Genomic DNA, 18,796 nt, shown 5'->3' on the forward strand with positions numbered 1-18,796 from the left:
AAAGAGCAGCAGTAAAAAAAAAAAAAAAATTTAGGCCATAAAATTTTAATATGCAATAGATATAAAATGGGTACTGTATATATGTCTTCATTATATGTATATTTATATTTATTTAACAGCACTTAATGAAAATTGATCAAGAAGACAAAAAATGAGTGACAACATCGTGCTATCCACAAAGGAAGTTTCAACATAAACTTTTAAACTATCTGAAGAGCTCTGACTACCTAAGAGACAGTGAGGCTGCTGTAAATAAAAAGATACAGACCTAGGGATGGTGCAGCAGTTAGAACGCTCGCACCAACCCTGATAACCTGAGTTTGATCCCTGGAACCCACACGATAGAAGGACAGAACTCGCTCCTTCAGGTTGTCCTTTGATTTCCACATAGTGCCTTGGTACGTCCTTCCTCCAAATAAATAAATATTTTTAATAAAAAAATTAAAATACCAACAAATAAATAAATAAAATACTATTGCATAAAAAAAGAAAATATGAAATGAGTATAAATTGATATTGTGTTATTTTTCAAGGTTAAAGAACTTTGTCTATGACAAATACATTTTTTTGTTTAAAAACCTGTTCTTATCAAACATATATAAAGTATACCTGCCCTATTTCTGTCTCAATATAACCATAAATATACTGATTTCTATTTTACAAATGAAAAATTTCAAGTAATTACCAAAGGACACACATCAAAAATTTCAAGTAAGTACCACCAACAAACACAAATCAAAGTAATTACAAGACAGAAACAAACCCAACCAAAGTCTGAGTCTGTAAACATACAAGACCATAGTATGCTCACCTCACTAAAAAAAAGGTAAAGAAAAAGAATAAAAATATTTTTAAAAGTTTTTTTTTTTGCAGAAAGAAAGCTACTACAATCTATTAGCTTAAGATGCACATGTTACCCAAAATATGTTTTCATTAATAAAACTTGGTGGCAAATATTAACCAAGGAAATCATGACCCAATGACCTATAGAAAGCTGAAGCTGAGTGAAAACAGCAAACATGTTCTATAAAAGCAGTACCAGCCGGGTGGTGATGGTGGCACACACCATTAATCCCAGCACTCAGAAGGCAGAGACAGGTGGATCTCTGTGAGTTCGAGGCCAGCCTGGTCTACCTCTACTCTCCATTAAGAGAATAAAATAAAAATACACGTCACAGAATGAAAGAAAAAGGTCATAAGTTAAAGCCTGATAAAGAACCTGTTCCCAGAATTCTCAAAACTCATAAGAAAGCAAATGATTTAAGAATGACAAAAATTAAGATAATTCACTAGAAAAAAAACATGTGTATGACAAATAAGTGTTTCGAAAAATCGCCAACAATATTTGTAATAACAGAAACGGAAGCTCAAAAAAGTGTGATACCACTATACACCTATCAGAAGGAATAAATATTTTAATCTTAACTAGCAATATTAATTACTTACACAAACTCAAAGAAGCTGGAACTTTCACATGGCAACTTCATTCATAAGTATTTACCCAAGGTAAATGAAGTCCCATTCAAATCAGTATCTACACACAAACTTATATGATGGCCTTAGTCGTAATTATTACAAACTAGTAACAGTCCAAATGTTTTTTTACTGAATAATGAATAAGCCAAACTTATTAAGACCACATAACAGGACACTGTACAAGAGTGAAAAGAAAGATCTGACACATACAATATCACACACACATGGAACAAAAAAAATCAAATTAATACTGTCTAAAGATCTGATCTACTTAGTTATCCTATCTCTTCTGAGTATCTACATATGTGTCCTCTAAAAGGGCCTCTAAGTATCCATTTATTCTTGCAGTGATGATTTGCCACACTCTTAAAGTAATGAACTGAACTGTTCTAGCATGTATTCCCTGCCAAAACAGACTGAAATCCTAAAACTGTGAGTCAAAAAAAGTGATTACTTATTTAGCTAGCTGATACAAATGAGGTATTTGTTAATCAAACAGGGCCACTATTCCCTCACTTAACTAATATTTCTATGCTTTGGATCTGAAATGACCAGGTGATGATATATGAAGGTGCTGGAAGTTGTAGGAGACACCTAGGAGGGGGAAGAAGGTGACTGAATGTGTACCTGACAGTCTTATTTTCTCAATACTTTTTCCATTCCTTCTTCTTCTCCTCTTTCTTTGCTTCCTAGCAATCACACAAAAAGTAGCCTTGATCTACCATGGCCTCCCAACCATGACACAAGCCCACAACAATGAGAACAAATGACTGTGAACTGAACTCATAGAAACTGTGAAGCAAAATATCTTTCCTCTTCTTATGTTATTTTCCCAGATATTTTATTAAGTGACAGAATAATGAATAATACACCTTTCTAATTACATGGCCACACTATATCTCAATAAGCTAGAACTCTACAATTTTATTTTTAGTATGATAGAAAAATAAATCATTTAAAACTAAACAACACTAGCATATGAAACAGATCAAATATCTACTCTGGTCCCAGTCTTTAAAACAGCATACCAAAACACTCAGAAGCAAATCATAATTCACAGTAAAATTATTTTTCTAATTCCAATATTAGGAATTGACTTTTTACAGGACTATTTTTCTTTTTACTTTGGCCTAGACTTGTTTACAATGTCTGGATATCATAACCATCTGAAAAACGATGTTGAGGTCCTTTCCAAAGCAGTTTACTATCAGCATATCTAAGAGTACAGCACTGGCTTGGGTAACTTTAAAAAAAATACTCCAAAATTAACCTAATATTCAACAAGAATTGAGAACAAGAAACTTAAAGTCAAATTTTATAATAAAGTTATATTAAAATGTAAAGCACCCTAAAGTTTTCTTATCTGTGTTCTACTGCATCCTCTACTTCCATCCTTCCTCTACCCTTTCCATATTATTTGTTACTTTCCATTTTAGTAGTTAGGAAGAGTTTATTAATTATAATTCCTATAAACCATCTCAAATACTCTGTGAAATAAACATGCAGCAAACTTGCTTTCTGTCTCACACACACTGGGGATGGGGGTATGACTACAGATGTACAGATTAAAACATGGCAGTAAAATTAGTTACACAAGACACCTGCAGGAAAATTCACAACAAATCTCTATGATAAGCCAAAGCTAGATATTAAGTAGTTTATCTCTTAGATCTCTGGCCTGTGTAACTCTTTTCCATTTAAAGAAAAATTTCCAAATGTACCCATAAATTAACTATCAAGAAGAGTAGTAAATAATGCTTAGAAATAACATAAATAAGCATACGTCAAATTCTGACAAAGTTCTGAATTCGTGTGCTTACTAAGTCTTTAGAACTATCACTAAATACAGTGATAGCACCAGCCATGGAAACAAGCACAGGAAGATAAATATCTTGAGTTCCTTCTCAAAGGTAGAAATGAGAAGACTATGAGTAGTAGTTTTAAATAATATGGTCCAAGAAAACAACTGCACCACTGGTAGGTCCTATTATGGAACATCAAGGTAATGATTACTTCTCATGATGAATTAATCAAGGTAGGGAAATGTAGAGGCCCTGCCCTAGAATGAGCTGACCTGAATATTTGGAGACTAGACTGGCTTAAAGATCAACTTGGAAAAACAAGGAAAGGACTTCCATAGGAGAGGGGTGTATTCAATATAAATCTGGCAAAAATATATAAGATATGCAGATGCTCCTGACTCTTTGTGACTATTCACCACTTCAAACATTGGTGAAACAAAAATAATGTGTATAAGGATTACTTTAAAAGCATGGATAATCTTAGCTAATAATAAGTACATAGGTACTAAATATTTTGAACCATAACAAAGATGGCCAAATAGGAATAGTCTACTATTGTTCAAGACCACACTGGAGAGGATGTTCACCTTGCTTTTTTTCTCTTTCTACTTCAAGGATTGACTACCTAGCATAGATTTATATGAGAAAGCACACATTAATTACCTGTAAAACTGAAATAATTCCTACTATCAGGCTTCTAATGGCAGCTGTTCAGCCTAGCCTCCGTTTTCTAACATCAATCAGTTACTATGCTCTATCTATTCTTCTACTGCAAGATGTCTCTCATCAGTTATCTTGCTAACCTCTCACTTTTCCTCCAAAATTCTCTTTCTATGAATACAGTCTCCTGATATCCCCACCTTCAATACTTCACCTATTCCAATCTATCCCAAACAATGCCACTGTCATTTTTCAGAACACAAATATGATTCCACTTAATGTTTACATTTACAAAATAGTTTACATTAACAAAATAAAATTGTAATCATAAACTTGCTTTAAAAACCTATACAATTCATGCGATTTCACAAAATATTCCCACCCTTACAACACAGGCTCATCCCAGAAATACCGCATCTCTACTTTCCAAAGGGAGTACAATTTTGCTTATACTGTCTCCACCCATTTGAATTGTTTCTTTCACTACTATGGAAATATTATCACTCTAAAATACCCTGATCAAATCCAATCAGATTTATCCCAAAACCACCATGGCCATCACTGTACCACTTCTTTAATGGTCTTGTGTCATTTACTATAAAAATTTCTCAAATTTCTGTCTTTCTCACCTACATTAAATGAATGAGGGAAGAATATGAGTCAGAAATGTATCTTCAGGCATTTCACATTATTGCCCTATAATGTGTTGTCTGTACTCAGTAAGAATTCCAAACACAGCAACAAAAAAAAAAACCTAACAAAACAGAATGTCAATGAAATGCCTCATTAGCCACTTGCAAGAATAAAATTTGTTTCTTCCTATCCCTCTAAGTACTCCTAAATATGATCTCCTATGTATTTCTGTATCATCCTATCTATGATTAAAAAGATGCAGAATGACAACTTTAATACCTTTGAATGAAATGATCAGATTTAGGAAGGTGTTTTTAAAAAACCACATCATAGAAAGGCTGGGACTATGGTTATAACTACCTAACCCCCCAGGTTTTTTTATATACATGATAATAATTAAGAATTTAATGGGAAAATAAAGAGAACTACTATTTATCAAACACATTCCATTTATGAAAGTCAACTTGCTAAGTGTATTAAACCCAGTACTGAATTTCCTTTACATAAAATCTTTTGAAAATATTTTTTCTTCCCATTTATAAAGGTAACATGTAATATCACATATCTATTCAGGGGCTGGAATACAGATTCATCTGCTTTCAATGCTCATGTTCTTTCCTTTATTACTACAGAGCACCATAAAAATTAATTAAAACTTGCAAGTTTTCTCAATCTACCCTGGTTAAAATTTTAATGACTATAGCTTTAAGCTCAAACTGCTTTCATCAATGAATTAAATTACTCCCCAACTAACTCCCTTAAACAAAAACATATTGATAATATAAAAGTACCAGAATTCTAGTACAATATTTATTATATAATATGCAATTTCAAAACACTATAATCAATTCTTTCATAAAGAACCAAATATTCCCACATCAAAAAATAAACAAACCAAAAAACCCCACAAACTATACAAACTGTAATGTTCATGGAACTAATTCAGGAAGAATTCATGGTACTCAAACAAGCTGTTCTTTATGACCCTTTTGCCCAGGAACAACCAATACCATCTCAAGTAACACCTCTTCCCTGATCCTGACAGAATCCAGGCAAGAGCTAAAATTGCAGCTGCCTGAGGGGTGATGCCCTTTGAAGTTATTATTCCCAACAGACCTAATTGAGACAGTCCCTGCAAGGGCTCTCACAACCAGAGCTTCTTGCTTTCCTTATGTCCCTGTTTCTAAGAATCTTTCCCCAGGAGCCAATGGAGTCCATTTTTTTCCTTCTGCAGGCCCACTTTCTACTTACTATTCACTGGAAACAAACTAGTTTTTGATTGAAATCTTGACACATTTTCCCATAGGAAAAACTTTCCAACAATAATTAGGCTCTTCATCTTTATAGCTTGCTATTGTGCATCGATCGAAAACTGTTACAATCCATGGTTTTCTTGTGAGCCAACATGTTCAGATTCAGAAACAGTCAATTTGAACACCGCTGAAAGATAATTCTAAAGTTGTCAACTGCTCACATAGCAAGCATGGTAAACATTGAAAAACACTTAAAATATATGAATGGCTATAATTTAATAATTCTTATTTACTCCTACCAGTGTTGAGCACAGAGAAATTTTCTTGACATCAGAATTAACAAATTTATACTTGCATTTTTAAAGGATTCTACCACATTTTATATATCCCATCATATATAATAACATATACATAACACAATGAAAATACCTTTGTTCTAAAAACTATCACAGTTGAGGAATGTAAAGTTCAAATTTAAAAACCAGAATTTCCAAAGTCAATATCAAAGGTGTAATGAAAATAAATATAAACTCTATAAAGTAAAACTGCTTTTTTCTTATGAACATCAGTACAAGAAACAAAAACAAAATGGGTCTGCCAACATGTAGCACTAAAATTTCACCCCAAATATTTTAATAGACTTATTTGCTGGGTTAGATCTAACCAATCATAATGGTTTTAGACAAAGAAGCTGAAATAATACCTTCACCACATTACCATCACCTTTTGTTTTTACTTCATAGGTTTTACCAATTTCCACTGGAGTATTTGTCAAAATTGCAGAAGCAGAGGCCTATTGTTAAATATCTACAGTTCCTAAAACACACTGCAAATTTTAAAAAAATGTGCGTGCTAATTACAATTTAGAAGACAGTACATTCAAAGTTAAGCACAACTAGACATAAAATAGTAGATATTTGAAAGATCCCTACTTCCCATATAAATACTTGAGACTCACAAATGAAACAAAATCTCCCCACCCCCATAGTCTGGTTAAACATTTTATCTATGAAGCTACAATTTCCACATTTTAAGAAAAAAATAACATTTTTCATTCATTTCATTTTAAATCAATTCTTGAGATGTGGAATATTAAAACACTTTGGAATCACTTAGTTTAAAAATATTTGTCTGTATAAAGGTTTCCACTCCACAGTACTTCATTCAATTTATTTCCATAAAATCTCTTGTTGCAAGTTATTCTAACATGTAATGTAATCTAACTCTAGCTTAAATTAAAATAATGGAAAGGGAAAAGGGACAAGCAACCATACAATAATCCAAGGCATGTCTTTCTAGAGCTGGAACAATATTTGAAGACAAAGGCTCACCCTGGTGATTTCGAGGATTCTGACTGAGTCTTACCTCTAAACATTCTGTTGTGAATCAAACTGGTATTCAACAACTATTTTAGGAGGTGTATGGTGGCCTCTACTGGAATACTATGCTTATGATTAAGCCACTAGAAAAGGATCCAACTTTCTATACCAATAGGTAGGTTTTTAATGTTTAAATGTGGCTCGCGTTTTGTAACAAAACAACAAAATACCTGTGCACATCTAAGTTCTCATGGCCCAAGTGCAAAACACAGTCAGTACAGTTTCAGAAGAAAGAACGGCGGGAAAAAGGGAGAACGGAAGTATTTTGGTTCAACTTGGCTAAGCTTTACCCAAATCGGTCTTATAAGGTCTGGGAATCACTTTGCCTCTGATACCCACCAACGGGTCTGGTATGCAGGCTGGAAAAGGGTGCAGGGTTGAAGGAAAACGGCACGAGAAGGGGGAACTGAGAACAGGCAGCAACAGTTCACCTGCACATACTGCCAGTTCTTCACTTAAGGTAAAAGAAAATAGGAGGCTGCAAAGAAATAAGAATGCTGTTACCAAGGAACACTTGTCCCTCAGGATTAAAGTCTCCCGAGTTGGTCACCTTGGTGTGTTTTTGTTTCCCTGAGTTCATAAAAACACTGGAGTTAAACCGCAAGCTCTGGTCCCCAACTCCAATTCTCAGAGAGCAAAGGCAGCATGTTGTAAGAAGAGCGCACGGACTCAGAGAGCAAAGGCAGCATGTTGTAAGAAGAGCGCACGGAGTCGTGCAAGGCACCGCGCGTGTCCCCCAGTCCCGCTTCTGGTTGGAAGTGAAGAAACTTAGAACAAACTCTAGCGAGGCCGCACCTCCGGAGCCCGGAGCTCGGGAGGCTAAGCCGCAGCTAGGAATCGGAAGCTCTGCATGCTGGAGCCCACTGCCCGGTCCCCTTTCCCGCCCTCCTTGGCCCCCGGGAAGGGGGTTGGAGCGCTCGCCCGGCACCCCGCTCTCCCGCCTAGCCAGGCTCTCCCGGGACACGGGGCTGCAGACTCGCAGCCGGTCCCGCCCACCACACTCACCTCGCTGCCGCCGCACGCCCCGCCGCTGCTGCCGAACACCTCCATTTCTTGGTCGTCCCAGGGATCCTCCGGAGCAGCGAATGGTAGCATCGCCTCTTCAGGAGCACTCGAACAGGAGCTGCCCGTCTCCAGCACCAGCACACATCCCGCCTGCTGAGCGTCCTCACTGCCGCCTCGGAAGAGACTCCGAGCCCCGTATTCAGTGACCGCTGACCTCGTCACCGGCGGATATCTCAGGAGCTGGGAGAGCGGGGTGTCCGCCGCCCGCTGTGCCCAAAAAGAAGACAACTCAGTACTGCCTCCTCTCGAGCAGCCGCACACCTCTCGCCGCCCGCCCAGCAAAGCTCCGCGGGACCGCCCCCCCCCACCCCGCGCGCCGCCCGCGCCGCTCCCCCCGTTCCCCCCCCCCCCCCCCGCGCTCCCGGCCCCCTCCCGGCTCCCTACGCCGCCAATATGGCGGCAGCCGCCGCGATACCTGTACGGCACTTGGAACCCACCTCCCCACACACCCCCGCGGCGGCTGCGGAGCGGCGCGCTGCGGCGTCACCGGCGCGTCAATGGAGGTTCCCCAGCCCGGGAGTGCAGTGGTGGGGGGGGGTAGGGGAGGAGGGGCGGGGTGGTTGCGAGGAACGCGTGCTAGGGGCGGGAAGAAGAGGAGGGGGCGTGCTGGGCGGGGGAGGCGGGCGAACAGTAGTAAAGCCCACAGCTCGCGCCTGCTAAACCTGCCCACTCCACAGAGCATGCGCGATGCTCCCTACACATGCTCAGCAGGCCTTCCTAAGACTACCGAACCGCCTGGCTGGCGGGAGGATTCCCAAAAAAGGATGCCAAAAACTCTGGGGCTCTGCAGAAAGCTTCAGGAGCCCAGGCTCTGCCCAAGGCCCAGCTTGCTGGACCCAACAAAGCTCAGGTGTATTATACACCGAGCCACGCCCATTTCATTACCTAGTAACCAATACTACCAGGGCGGGGATTTTAGACTATAATATCAGCCACCTAGAAGCTAGAGGTAGCAGATCATGCATTTAGAAGAAATCAGTATACCTGTGCTCCCCACTCTCCCACTCCAGTCAATTTGTCTCACTTAAGATGCTCCTGAGAGTTGCCTTCACAGTGCTAATGAACTCACAATGGTTCAATCTCGTGTGCCCCAACACCACAAGAGCACACAATGCATACACACACAACTCTAAGCAGACTCTAACCATGGTAACAAAGGCAGGGTGTCTAATGCTAACCCCTCCCCACCCCTGGGAATGTATGAGATAACACACACACACACACACACACACACACACATATGTAGTGACATTGTTTCAGTCTTCCTTACATGTGCTTTACCCCTTTGCTATTCTTGGCTCTAGTAATGTAACAGATGAATTAAGTTCCAGCTTACACACAAAGTGGATGATGAAAACCCTCAGTAAAACATTTTCATATTTAAAGTAAAAAAAAGTTATTCCACTTTTTGACACCTAGAGACTTAAAAGCATTTGCTATAGCAACAAAACCAACTCAGTCCCTTGGAGAGGTTTTTAATACACTGCTTAAAACACACCACCTCCTTGCCCTTTCTACATCTAGAGCTGTTGTGATGTGCCTTCCATTTATTTTACCATCTGCTGTGGATTGCTAAGAAACCAGAGGCCACAGAGGTTGGCAGTGAATTCGAATAAGAATTGCTAATAATGCCCTCTGACTATGCTTAAAATCCAAATCTTTAGGAATATTGCCTTGCAAAAGTGATACCTTTGAAAATGAGAACATGCGACTATAAAACTTGAAAATGTGTTTGTATATATGTGTGAATGTGTGTGTCCATTTATGTGAATAGACTTATGTTTGACAATAATGAATGATAGTGTTCTTAATGAAGTCCAATTTTATTGAGCTCTGAGTCTCATTTTCCTATTGCTTGCCAGCTCCATTCTACAAATCTCCTTCCTCTTTTCCACATCACTTATTTTTCTCCTTTTAACTGAATTATTCTGATCAGCAATACATACTCTCTAATTTATACTTACTATCATTTGATGCATTGTATACCTCCCAATTCTTTTAAATATTTTCTTTACTCGGCCTCCAAAATAAAGCTGTGCATATTTTCCACCTATATCACTGATGTCTTGTTTGTTTTGCTGCATTGCTCTTCATCTTCATAAATGTCCAACCTTTGAAGCTTCAGTGCTCAGCTCCTGACTTTTGTCTTTCCCACTTTTCTAGTTCTTTGCTTATCCATGCAGATGCATGGTTTAAATCACATATCTATGATCTCTAGTCATAGAATTTCTTGAAGTTAAGAGTTGTACATTCACAGCCTGTCCAATATATCTGCTTAGATATCTACTATTTTGTTCAAATTCAGTTTACTCAAAACAACTCTTAATTCAGTCCAACCAGCCTGGCCCTCCACTATTCCACAAGTTTGCAGTTCATAACTCACTTTACCATATTCAATTTCTACCACCAAATAAAAAAATAAAATTTAACATCCCTATGTGTTTCTTCATTCAGCATCCTCTTTAACACATAGCCTTTTGAATGCCTCCCATATATAGATACATAGATAGATATAGATATATTTGATAACCCAGATAGATATCCCATAAATATGTATGCCCCTCAACTCAGTGGTTTTACAAGTTTCCATTTCTCATAAACTTCAATGAGATGAGAAATATTTAGACATTCTTAAATATTTATTTAATATTAGCTGGACAGTGATGACTCACACCTTTAATCCCAATACTCAGGAGGCAGAGGCAGGCAGATCTCTGTGAGTTAGAGGACAGAGCCTGGTCTACAAGAGCTAGTTCCAGGACAGGCTCCAAAGCTACAGAGAAACCCTGTCTTGAAAAACCAAAAAAAAAATGTATTTATTGTTGCTCAGATCCCTTGGAATTGCTTCAGATCAACTCTTATATTGTTTTCTTGAATTGAGCATATACCTCCTTAACTAATCTCTCCAAATGTAAATTTATGATCTCTCTTGCATCCCAATCTAGTGATCAATGTTCTTGAAAGATTCTCCATCTTATCCAAACCTCTCAGTTCAGAATGTAATACTTTGCCATCTGCTTCTTTTTTCCACCATCTTAAACTTCCCTGTTCATGGTCAAAAACTGTGGTAAAATCTATGCACTTGTTATTGCCTCTTTTCTTTCTCAGACATCCTTTTGTCATTTATTATTTTCTTTTCTCTTTTAAATTTTATTTTCTTTAATTACTTTGTTATTGTTCTTGGAAAAAGTCTTAGGATCACTCTTTATTCTAGACTAACTTAAATTTAGTATAACACAGGCTGTCCTCTCATTTACAATGATCCTTCTGCCTTAGCTTCCAAATTCTGGGATAATGAGCCGTACCTCCTGCAATTTAGTCTTAAAAACAACCAATACTAACAACTCCCATTTATTAAAAGTTATTATTCTGCAGGTATATTATTTTCACAAATTTATTTAGCATTTATAACAATTTGTCAACTCGGAAGGCTGAGGGAGGGGGAGCTTCAGTTTAAGGCCAGCAAGAGGCAGGGCAGCAAAGGCTACATAACAAAACCTGGTCTTAAACAAGCAAATAAAATTTCTATTTTCTGTAATTTTGACAAGTAATCAGAGCCTTGAAGAAACTCAACAATTTTCTCATATGATATCATACCTTTTAAAAATAGTAACCCTAATATTAAAACACGTCTGATTGAAGCCTAATCTAGCCCACTCTGATGCTCCCGAATCATCACTGCTATTAAATTCCTCTGTCCCTGAAGTCCTTACATTTGTCTCCTGCAGAAGAGTTAGCCACTTTTCTTTTATATTTTCCATATATTTAATTACTTCTTAATCTTTCTTTTGAGCTTTTTGGCAGAGTAAATTAATATATTAAGATTTATATTCATGACACATAAATGGTATCCAGTAAATATGATGGATGAAAAACACTTCTAGACTCTAACTATACATTGTGTAAAAACTGTGGGCTGATAGAAAACTGATCAAGACTCAACTCTGCAAAGCTTAATAGTTATTTGATATTTGATCTATGCTGACCAAGGCAGAGATATGTTGTTTGGTTTTAATTAATACTAGGCAGGAACCATGAAACCTCAATTTTACTAGCACAAAAAGTACTTGAAATTTGGTGAAAATGTAAAGATATTTTATTTAAGCATAAAAAGCAAGTATCAGTGAAGACTTGAGCTCTTCAGTCTTCTGCAAAGTATATGGAAGGGGGTTACTTTCTATTCCATCTTCAGGAAGTTTTAATTCTGAAATTGTATACTTGTCCATGTTCTGGTTTATCAAATATTATAGTATGTGAATTTTAAAAATGATTGGCAATATTTTAGTGGTTATGGGATTATAATGCACTATATCCAGTTCTTAATAAATTGTTCATCTCAGAAGTTGACAATACAAGCTCTACCACCATTATAGTACATTTTTGGAGTATTTCCAGAACTAGGGAAAGGGTACACTTAAACCTTCACACTGACTCTTCTACTCTGACAAATGGCACACGTTGGATGACCTGGGTCAGAGGTGAAAGGGGGTGGTCACATAATTTAAGTGAAAAAAAAAAGGTTAACTGACCCATCTTGGCCTGACTCCTGGGAGGGGGTGTGAAATATGAAGCTATGGTCTTTGATCACCAGATCACAGACCACCCACAGATCACTGTGGTTCTGATGTCTAAACTTTAACATATACAAGGTAATATTTGGTGAATGATTATAGAAAGAGCCACATAATACATTGTTTTCTGCCTATTTCTACAAAGATTATAATGTAAATAAGAGATAACTAAAGTGATACTAGAAAGTATTCAGATACCTTATTTTAGAGATATCCTAAACAAATATTTGGAAATAAGTTTACTTAGAAATAAACATGTCAGCAGCATCCAGGTGCTCATACTGGTCCTCCTTGTTTTTAAAAGAGCTGATCACTTTCATATATTGTTGAATTTGCTTCCCTAGTTCTTCAAATAACTTTGGTCTTTCTTCAGATTCCTGGAACCGTGTCTTAATAGGCTGACCTAAATTTTTTAATTCAGCCAATTTATCTACATAAACTTGCTTTGGTTGGTCTTCTCCATCTTCATACAACCAATTTTCAGTATCCTCTAATTTTAAGGTAAAAATATTACGAAGCTAAAATCAAGGAGCTGACGAGTATCTGCAATCCTATAATTTCAAAGCCCAAACCCAAAGTGGAACCCCCAAAGGAGGAGCCAAAACATGCTGAGCAGAATGGACCAGTGGACGGCCAAGGAGATAGCCCAGCCCCCCAGGCTGCCGAGCAGGGTGCAGACACGGCTGTGCCTTCTGATGCAGACAAGAAGCTTCCTGAGATGGACATTGATTGATTTCAACACTTGTTTATATTAAAACAGACTATTATAAAAAAAAGAAATAAACATATGAGACTTGTATTTAGAAAAACAGTAATTTTAAGTGTGTAAGTATGAATAAGTGTTCAGTTATCTTTAAATCATACCTTAGCCACTTCAGAGAACTTTTACTTTAAAAATGCTAATATCAGGCCTCTACAAATCAAATTGCAAAAAGCAAAAGAATTCACACTTACTGGTAAAATACAAGCTCGCTATTGTCTGTATAGCCGGGCGGTGGTGGCACATGCCTTTAATCCCAGCACTCGGGAGGCAGAGGCAAGCGGATCTCTGTGAGTTCGAGACCAGCCTGGTCTACAAGAGCTAGTTCCAGAACAGGCTCCAAAGCCACAGAGAAACCCTGTCTCGAAAAACCAAAAAAAAAAAAAAAAAACAAAAAAAAAAAACAAACAAAATGAATAATATTAAACAACAAGTAAATTGTAAATAAGATAATTTAATAGATATTCATCTTTAGACAGTTACTAAAGTATATATTATGTAGAAAGTGAAATTCATTTGCATTATTTGAGTTGGGTAACCCTCAGTTGTAGTTTACTAAAACTTTTAAGAAAGGTACTTATATTATGTGATTTAGCTAAAAGTTCACTCTCACTTCATTTGAATAGTAGTATCTATTACAACGTAATTCTTCTATATTATATATAAACAAAATACCAAAACCCCAAGTCTTGTTTCCTTATTTCTAAATCTCTTTAAGACAAAACAATATATATGTTTATATTGTTATTTTCTGGGTGGAAAAAATATAGGGTTTTTTTTTTCCTAAGTGTACTGGTAGTAGGTTGATCATATGTTAGAATGACTGATCTACTCAACAGGAAATGAATTTCTACGATGATGTAAACAAAGATGATAACAAGCCATATTTCAAAAAATAGATATATTTTTATAAGTCAAAGCAATAACATCAGATATAAAGCTAATCTGGATGCAATATCCTTTACAGCACTGTTTACTGAAGTTGAATAAAGAAACCTGGCAGGTTATTCAGTCAGTGTCTATTTCTAAACTTACTGTCTGCAATTTAAGTTCTTTCCAAACCTTGACCTTTACTGAGGAAAATTCTAAGTGTTATCCAGTCCTTGATTAAGACTATGGGAGTAACTATGTAATCTTGTGCAAACTGCAAGCATATCTTCTATCAAAAGTATATTTCTCATCCCTGAGGCTCAATGTTGAAGCACTTAAATAAAATCTCAACACTAAACAGACAAAGGCAGGACTGTGAGCTACAAGCCAGATACACAATCTGTCTATCCTTTCCCCTCCTATCCCTTCCCCTTCCCTTCCATCCTCTCATCATCTCTCCTTTCCTTCCCTCTCCTCTCTTATCTATCGCTGTTTGTATCTGTTTGTTTCCCTAACACATGTACATGCACATGGCACAACACACACAAACACAGAGAAATCAGCATTTTTAATTGAAAAGAATTCTAATCACTGCTCAGTACGTTTATAAATAAAACTTAAATTAAACTGAACCATATAATTTCATACTTATTAACATGTTATTCTAAGTGATTTGTAAATATGTGTCAGTATCATTTGCAAATCTCATCAAAACACAGATTGTTGAAGACATCCCCAGTGTTTCTGGTTCATAAAATCTAGGTTGAAGATTGAGATTTTTCAATTCTACCATGGTATATGGTGATTTTGATACAGCAAGAAAGTAGAATCTAAGAACTATTGTTCTAAGCCATAATTAGTCAAAGTAAAAAAGATGTTCTAGAAAAAAAATTTGATTCCACAAGCATAGACTATTTAGTCAAATTTCAGATCTTTAGATCTCAGAGCAAAAACTAAGAGGAATTTGTTAAATGAGTGCAAATTTAAACTTCAAAGGATATTATAAACAAAATCTTTCATAAGATCAAACACTATAGATTCACTTTAAAATTTCTATAAATTGTTGGCACTTTATATTACTGTATGTAGCTGAACATAATAAAAGTATCCTTTATCCTGATAGCCTGGTTAGCAATTCAACTGGGAAATTGGGCAAAATTAGGTATGCCTACAGAAGAATATGGATACAAATATATTCAGAGTAGAAATATACTGGGTAATGGATAGGTTATTTATAACCAGTGTGTCAAAGATAGCAGGTTGAAATTTAAAGAGAATTTGGGGGGGGGGGGCAGTGTTAGGACAACTTCAGGGAAATGTAGTCTAGCACCCTGGATAGCTCCTTGAAAGGCATTCAGATATCAGTCCAAGCCTTGCTTGCTTTGCTAAGTACCTTCCCCCCTTTTCCTTATCAGAATCTTTATGTTAGAGGAGGCCACACATTTATATAATTTTAAATTTCTAGGAAATCAAAGGTGGAAGTTATTTTCATTTTGAAGTTGTACTATGGTTCTCAACCTTCCTAATGCTGTGACACTTTAATACAGCTCCTCATGTTGTGGTGGTGACCCCCAACCATACAATTATTTTTATTGATACTTCATGACTGTAATTTTGCTACTGAGTGGTGTCTCAGTTACTGAGACCATTTGGAATATGTGTTTTCCAATGGTCAGGATACACAGGTTGAGAAACACAAATCTAAAGTATCAAATAACAGGAAACATATGAAAGTATAACTAGAGTAACACAGAGGCATTTACAATCACAAAGAGGCCTGTGAGAGTCTTTAAACGAAACAAGGCTGTTCAAACTAAGTATGGAATTCATCAGAGTGGCATATACATACAATTTCAGCACTTGGAAAGCCAAGACAGAAGAACTGTGGCAAGTTCAAGACTAGCCAGGGCTATAGTGAGTCCTTCTCTTAAAAGCATTGTAGGGGTGGCATATGGCTGAACATGATGATGAACACTTGTAATCCTAGCATTTAGTAAACTGAAACAATAGTACCCCAAGTTTGAAATCAGTCTAAGCTATGTATCAAGATTTTGTACTATAAATAAGTAGCTAAACAAATAAATAGAGATGAAAACTAAAATAAAATTTTCTCCTTATAAAACCAAATGTATGTTTCTCTCAGTATCCATGTAGTTTCAATGCAGGAATTTCTATAAATAAATACTTAGGTTCTTTATATTAAATTCTATTTGTACTATATATATATATATATATATATATATACATTAAATCATTCTAAAGTATTTATAATACTTTAGGCAATGTAAATGCTACATCAATACATATGATATGTTTCTTAGTAAATAAAGACAAAGAGAAAAATCCCATATATTCAATACAATCACATTTATCCAATATTTTGTATGGAATGTGTGCACAAAAGCTATGAATACAGAGGCATGTGAATATTTATTAATTCAACATTCATTTGGCAGTGTGTTTGTGTGTGTGTGTGTGTGTGTGTGTGTGTGTGTGTGTGTGTGTGCTGCATATCAACCTCAAAGCATTTCATAAATGATGGACATACTCTGCCACTAAGCTACATCCCCTGTACCTATATGATTTTTTGATTTGACTTAAATTCCAATTTTGAGATGTCTTTATGGTCACTATAATAAAATATTCCTTTAAAATGAACCCTATTTTAAAAATGTGCCAAAGCAACAGAACTTCTAACTTCTCTACTGTACCTCTGACTGTTTATTGTGTTTGATTGGAAATTTAATTAAACAAAGATGAACCTACTCTCTAGTAAAACTACAACAGTAGTATTTCTTGTCCATACATTTTAATTCATTTGGTAAAAATAGTTTAAGTTAAAATATTCTTATAATAGTTACTGAAATTGAATTTAATACCTATCATATAACACCTCATTGTTTATCATAGGACAGTCAGATGAAGAACTGTATTTAAAAAAACTAAACTTACAGGTCAATTAGAGTTTTTTAAAAGGTAAAATATTAACACTGTAATCTATCATACCACTAGAAAAGATAACTAGCCTTATATGAAGGAATATCAGTATGACATCATAATAAACTAATACTCCTGGAGCTTTCTTTTTTGCAACTTCACTTTTTAGAAAATACCAATTAGAGTTCCACTATATTTTAATGTACAGAAAAGTGGAAAAATCATTGCTTCCTAACAACAACAACTTAGACAAAATATAAACAAACAACAAAATCATAACATTCTCTTTTTTTCTCATGGCAATGAGAATAAAATCTAAGGACTCATGGATGATAGGCAACCATACTACTACTTGACTTCATTCCAGATCCAAATAGACTTCAATATTCCTCTCTTGAAGTGAAGAACAAAACCCAAAACCATTACAGATGGAGAGGATTGAAATAACTCTCTCAATCAATTTGATAAATGCCATCTATATTGGAATAGTTAAACCAAAAGCAGAATGCATGTGTTGTTCAAGTATTCACAGGATATTCATGAAGATAGATTCAATCCTAGGTCACAAAACCAATTTTTAGCTATTTCAATGTTTGAGCTAAAATAGTTTGCTATCAAATAACTGTGGAATTAAATTTTAAATCAGTGCTTGAAAAATGCCTAGAAAATCCCACATATTCAAAGTTAGAAACTTTCTCAATAAACCATCAATTAAAAGAAAGGTTACAGTTGGGAGGTGGTGGTGCATGCCTTTAATACCAGCACTTGGGAGGCAGAGGCAGGTAGATCTCTCTTTCCAGGACAGGCTCCAAAGCTACAGAGAAACCCTGTCTCAAAAAAAAATCAAAAAAAAAAAGGAATGCTGGGCAGTGGTGGCACACGCACAGCACACAGGAGGCAGAGGCAGTCGGATCTCTGAGTTGGAGGCCAGCCTGGTCTACAAGAGCTAGTTCCAGGACAGGCTCTAGAAACTACAGGGAAACCCTGTCTCGAAAAAACAAAAAACAAAACAAAAAAAAACAAAAATCAAACAAAAAAATCAACCAACCAAACAAACAAACAAGAAAAGGAATGCTGTGAAAAGGTAATTTGAAAATAGTTTAATTGAAGACAAATGAAAGTAGAACTAAGAACTTAATTCAGTGCTGAACTTCTTGTTTCAAGATCCAAAATTCAATCCTTATTACTTCAAAAATAAATAAATTAATACATAAAAAGGAATACATTATAATTTGAGAAATTCATCCAAAGAAGCTCTTGGAATGAAATTTACAATATTAAATGTTTTGATTAGAGAAGCAATATCTTGTTATCAATTGAAAAAATACCTTAGTAAAGTATAAACAGAAGAAATTTAAAATGAAGAAAAAGGAAGGAGAAAAATAAGACC

The 18,796-nt window shown here is 36.1% G+C and overlaps 1 protein-coding gene across 2 annotated transcripts in view; it reads right to left on the reverse strand.

Moving 5' to 3' along the window:
* Rps6ka6 (ribosomal protein S6 kinase A6) overlaps positions 1–18,796 on the reverse strand; it is a 130,267-nt gene that overhangs the window by 91,188 nt on the left and 20,283 nt on the right. For both annotated transcript variants that reach the window (XM_038316373.1, XM_038316374.1), the window contains exon 2: positions 8,209–8,475. In XM_038316373.1, coding sequence (XP_038172301.1) covers positions 8,209–8,475 — 267 coding nt within the window. The remainder of the gene's footprint in view (positions 1–8,208; positions 8,476–18,796) is intronic.

This window comes from Arvicola amphibius, chromosome X (genome assembly GCF_903992535.2).
Source record: "Arvicola amphibius chromosome X, mArvAmp1.2, whole genome shotgun sequence".
NCBI classification, from domain to species: domain Eukaryota; kingdom Metazoa; phylum Chordata; class Mammalia; order Rodentia; family Cricetidae; genus Arvicola; species Arvicola amphibius.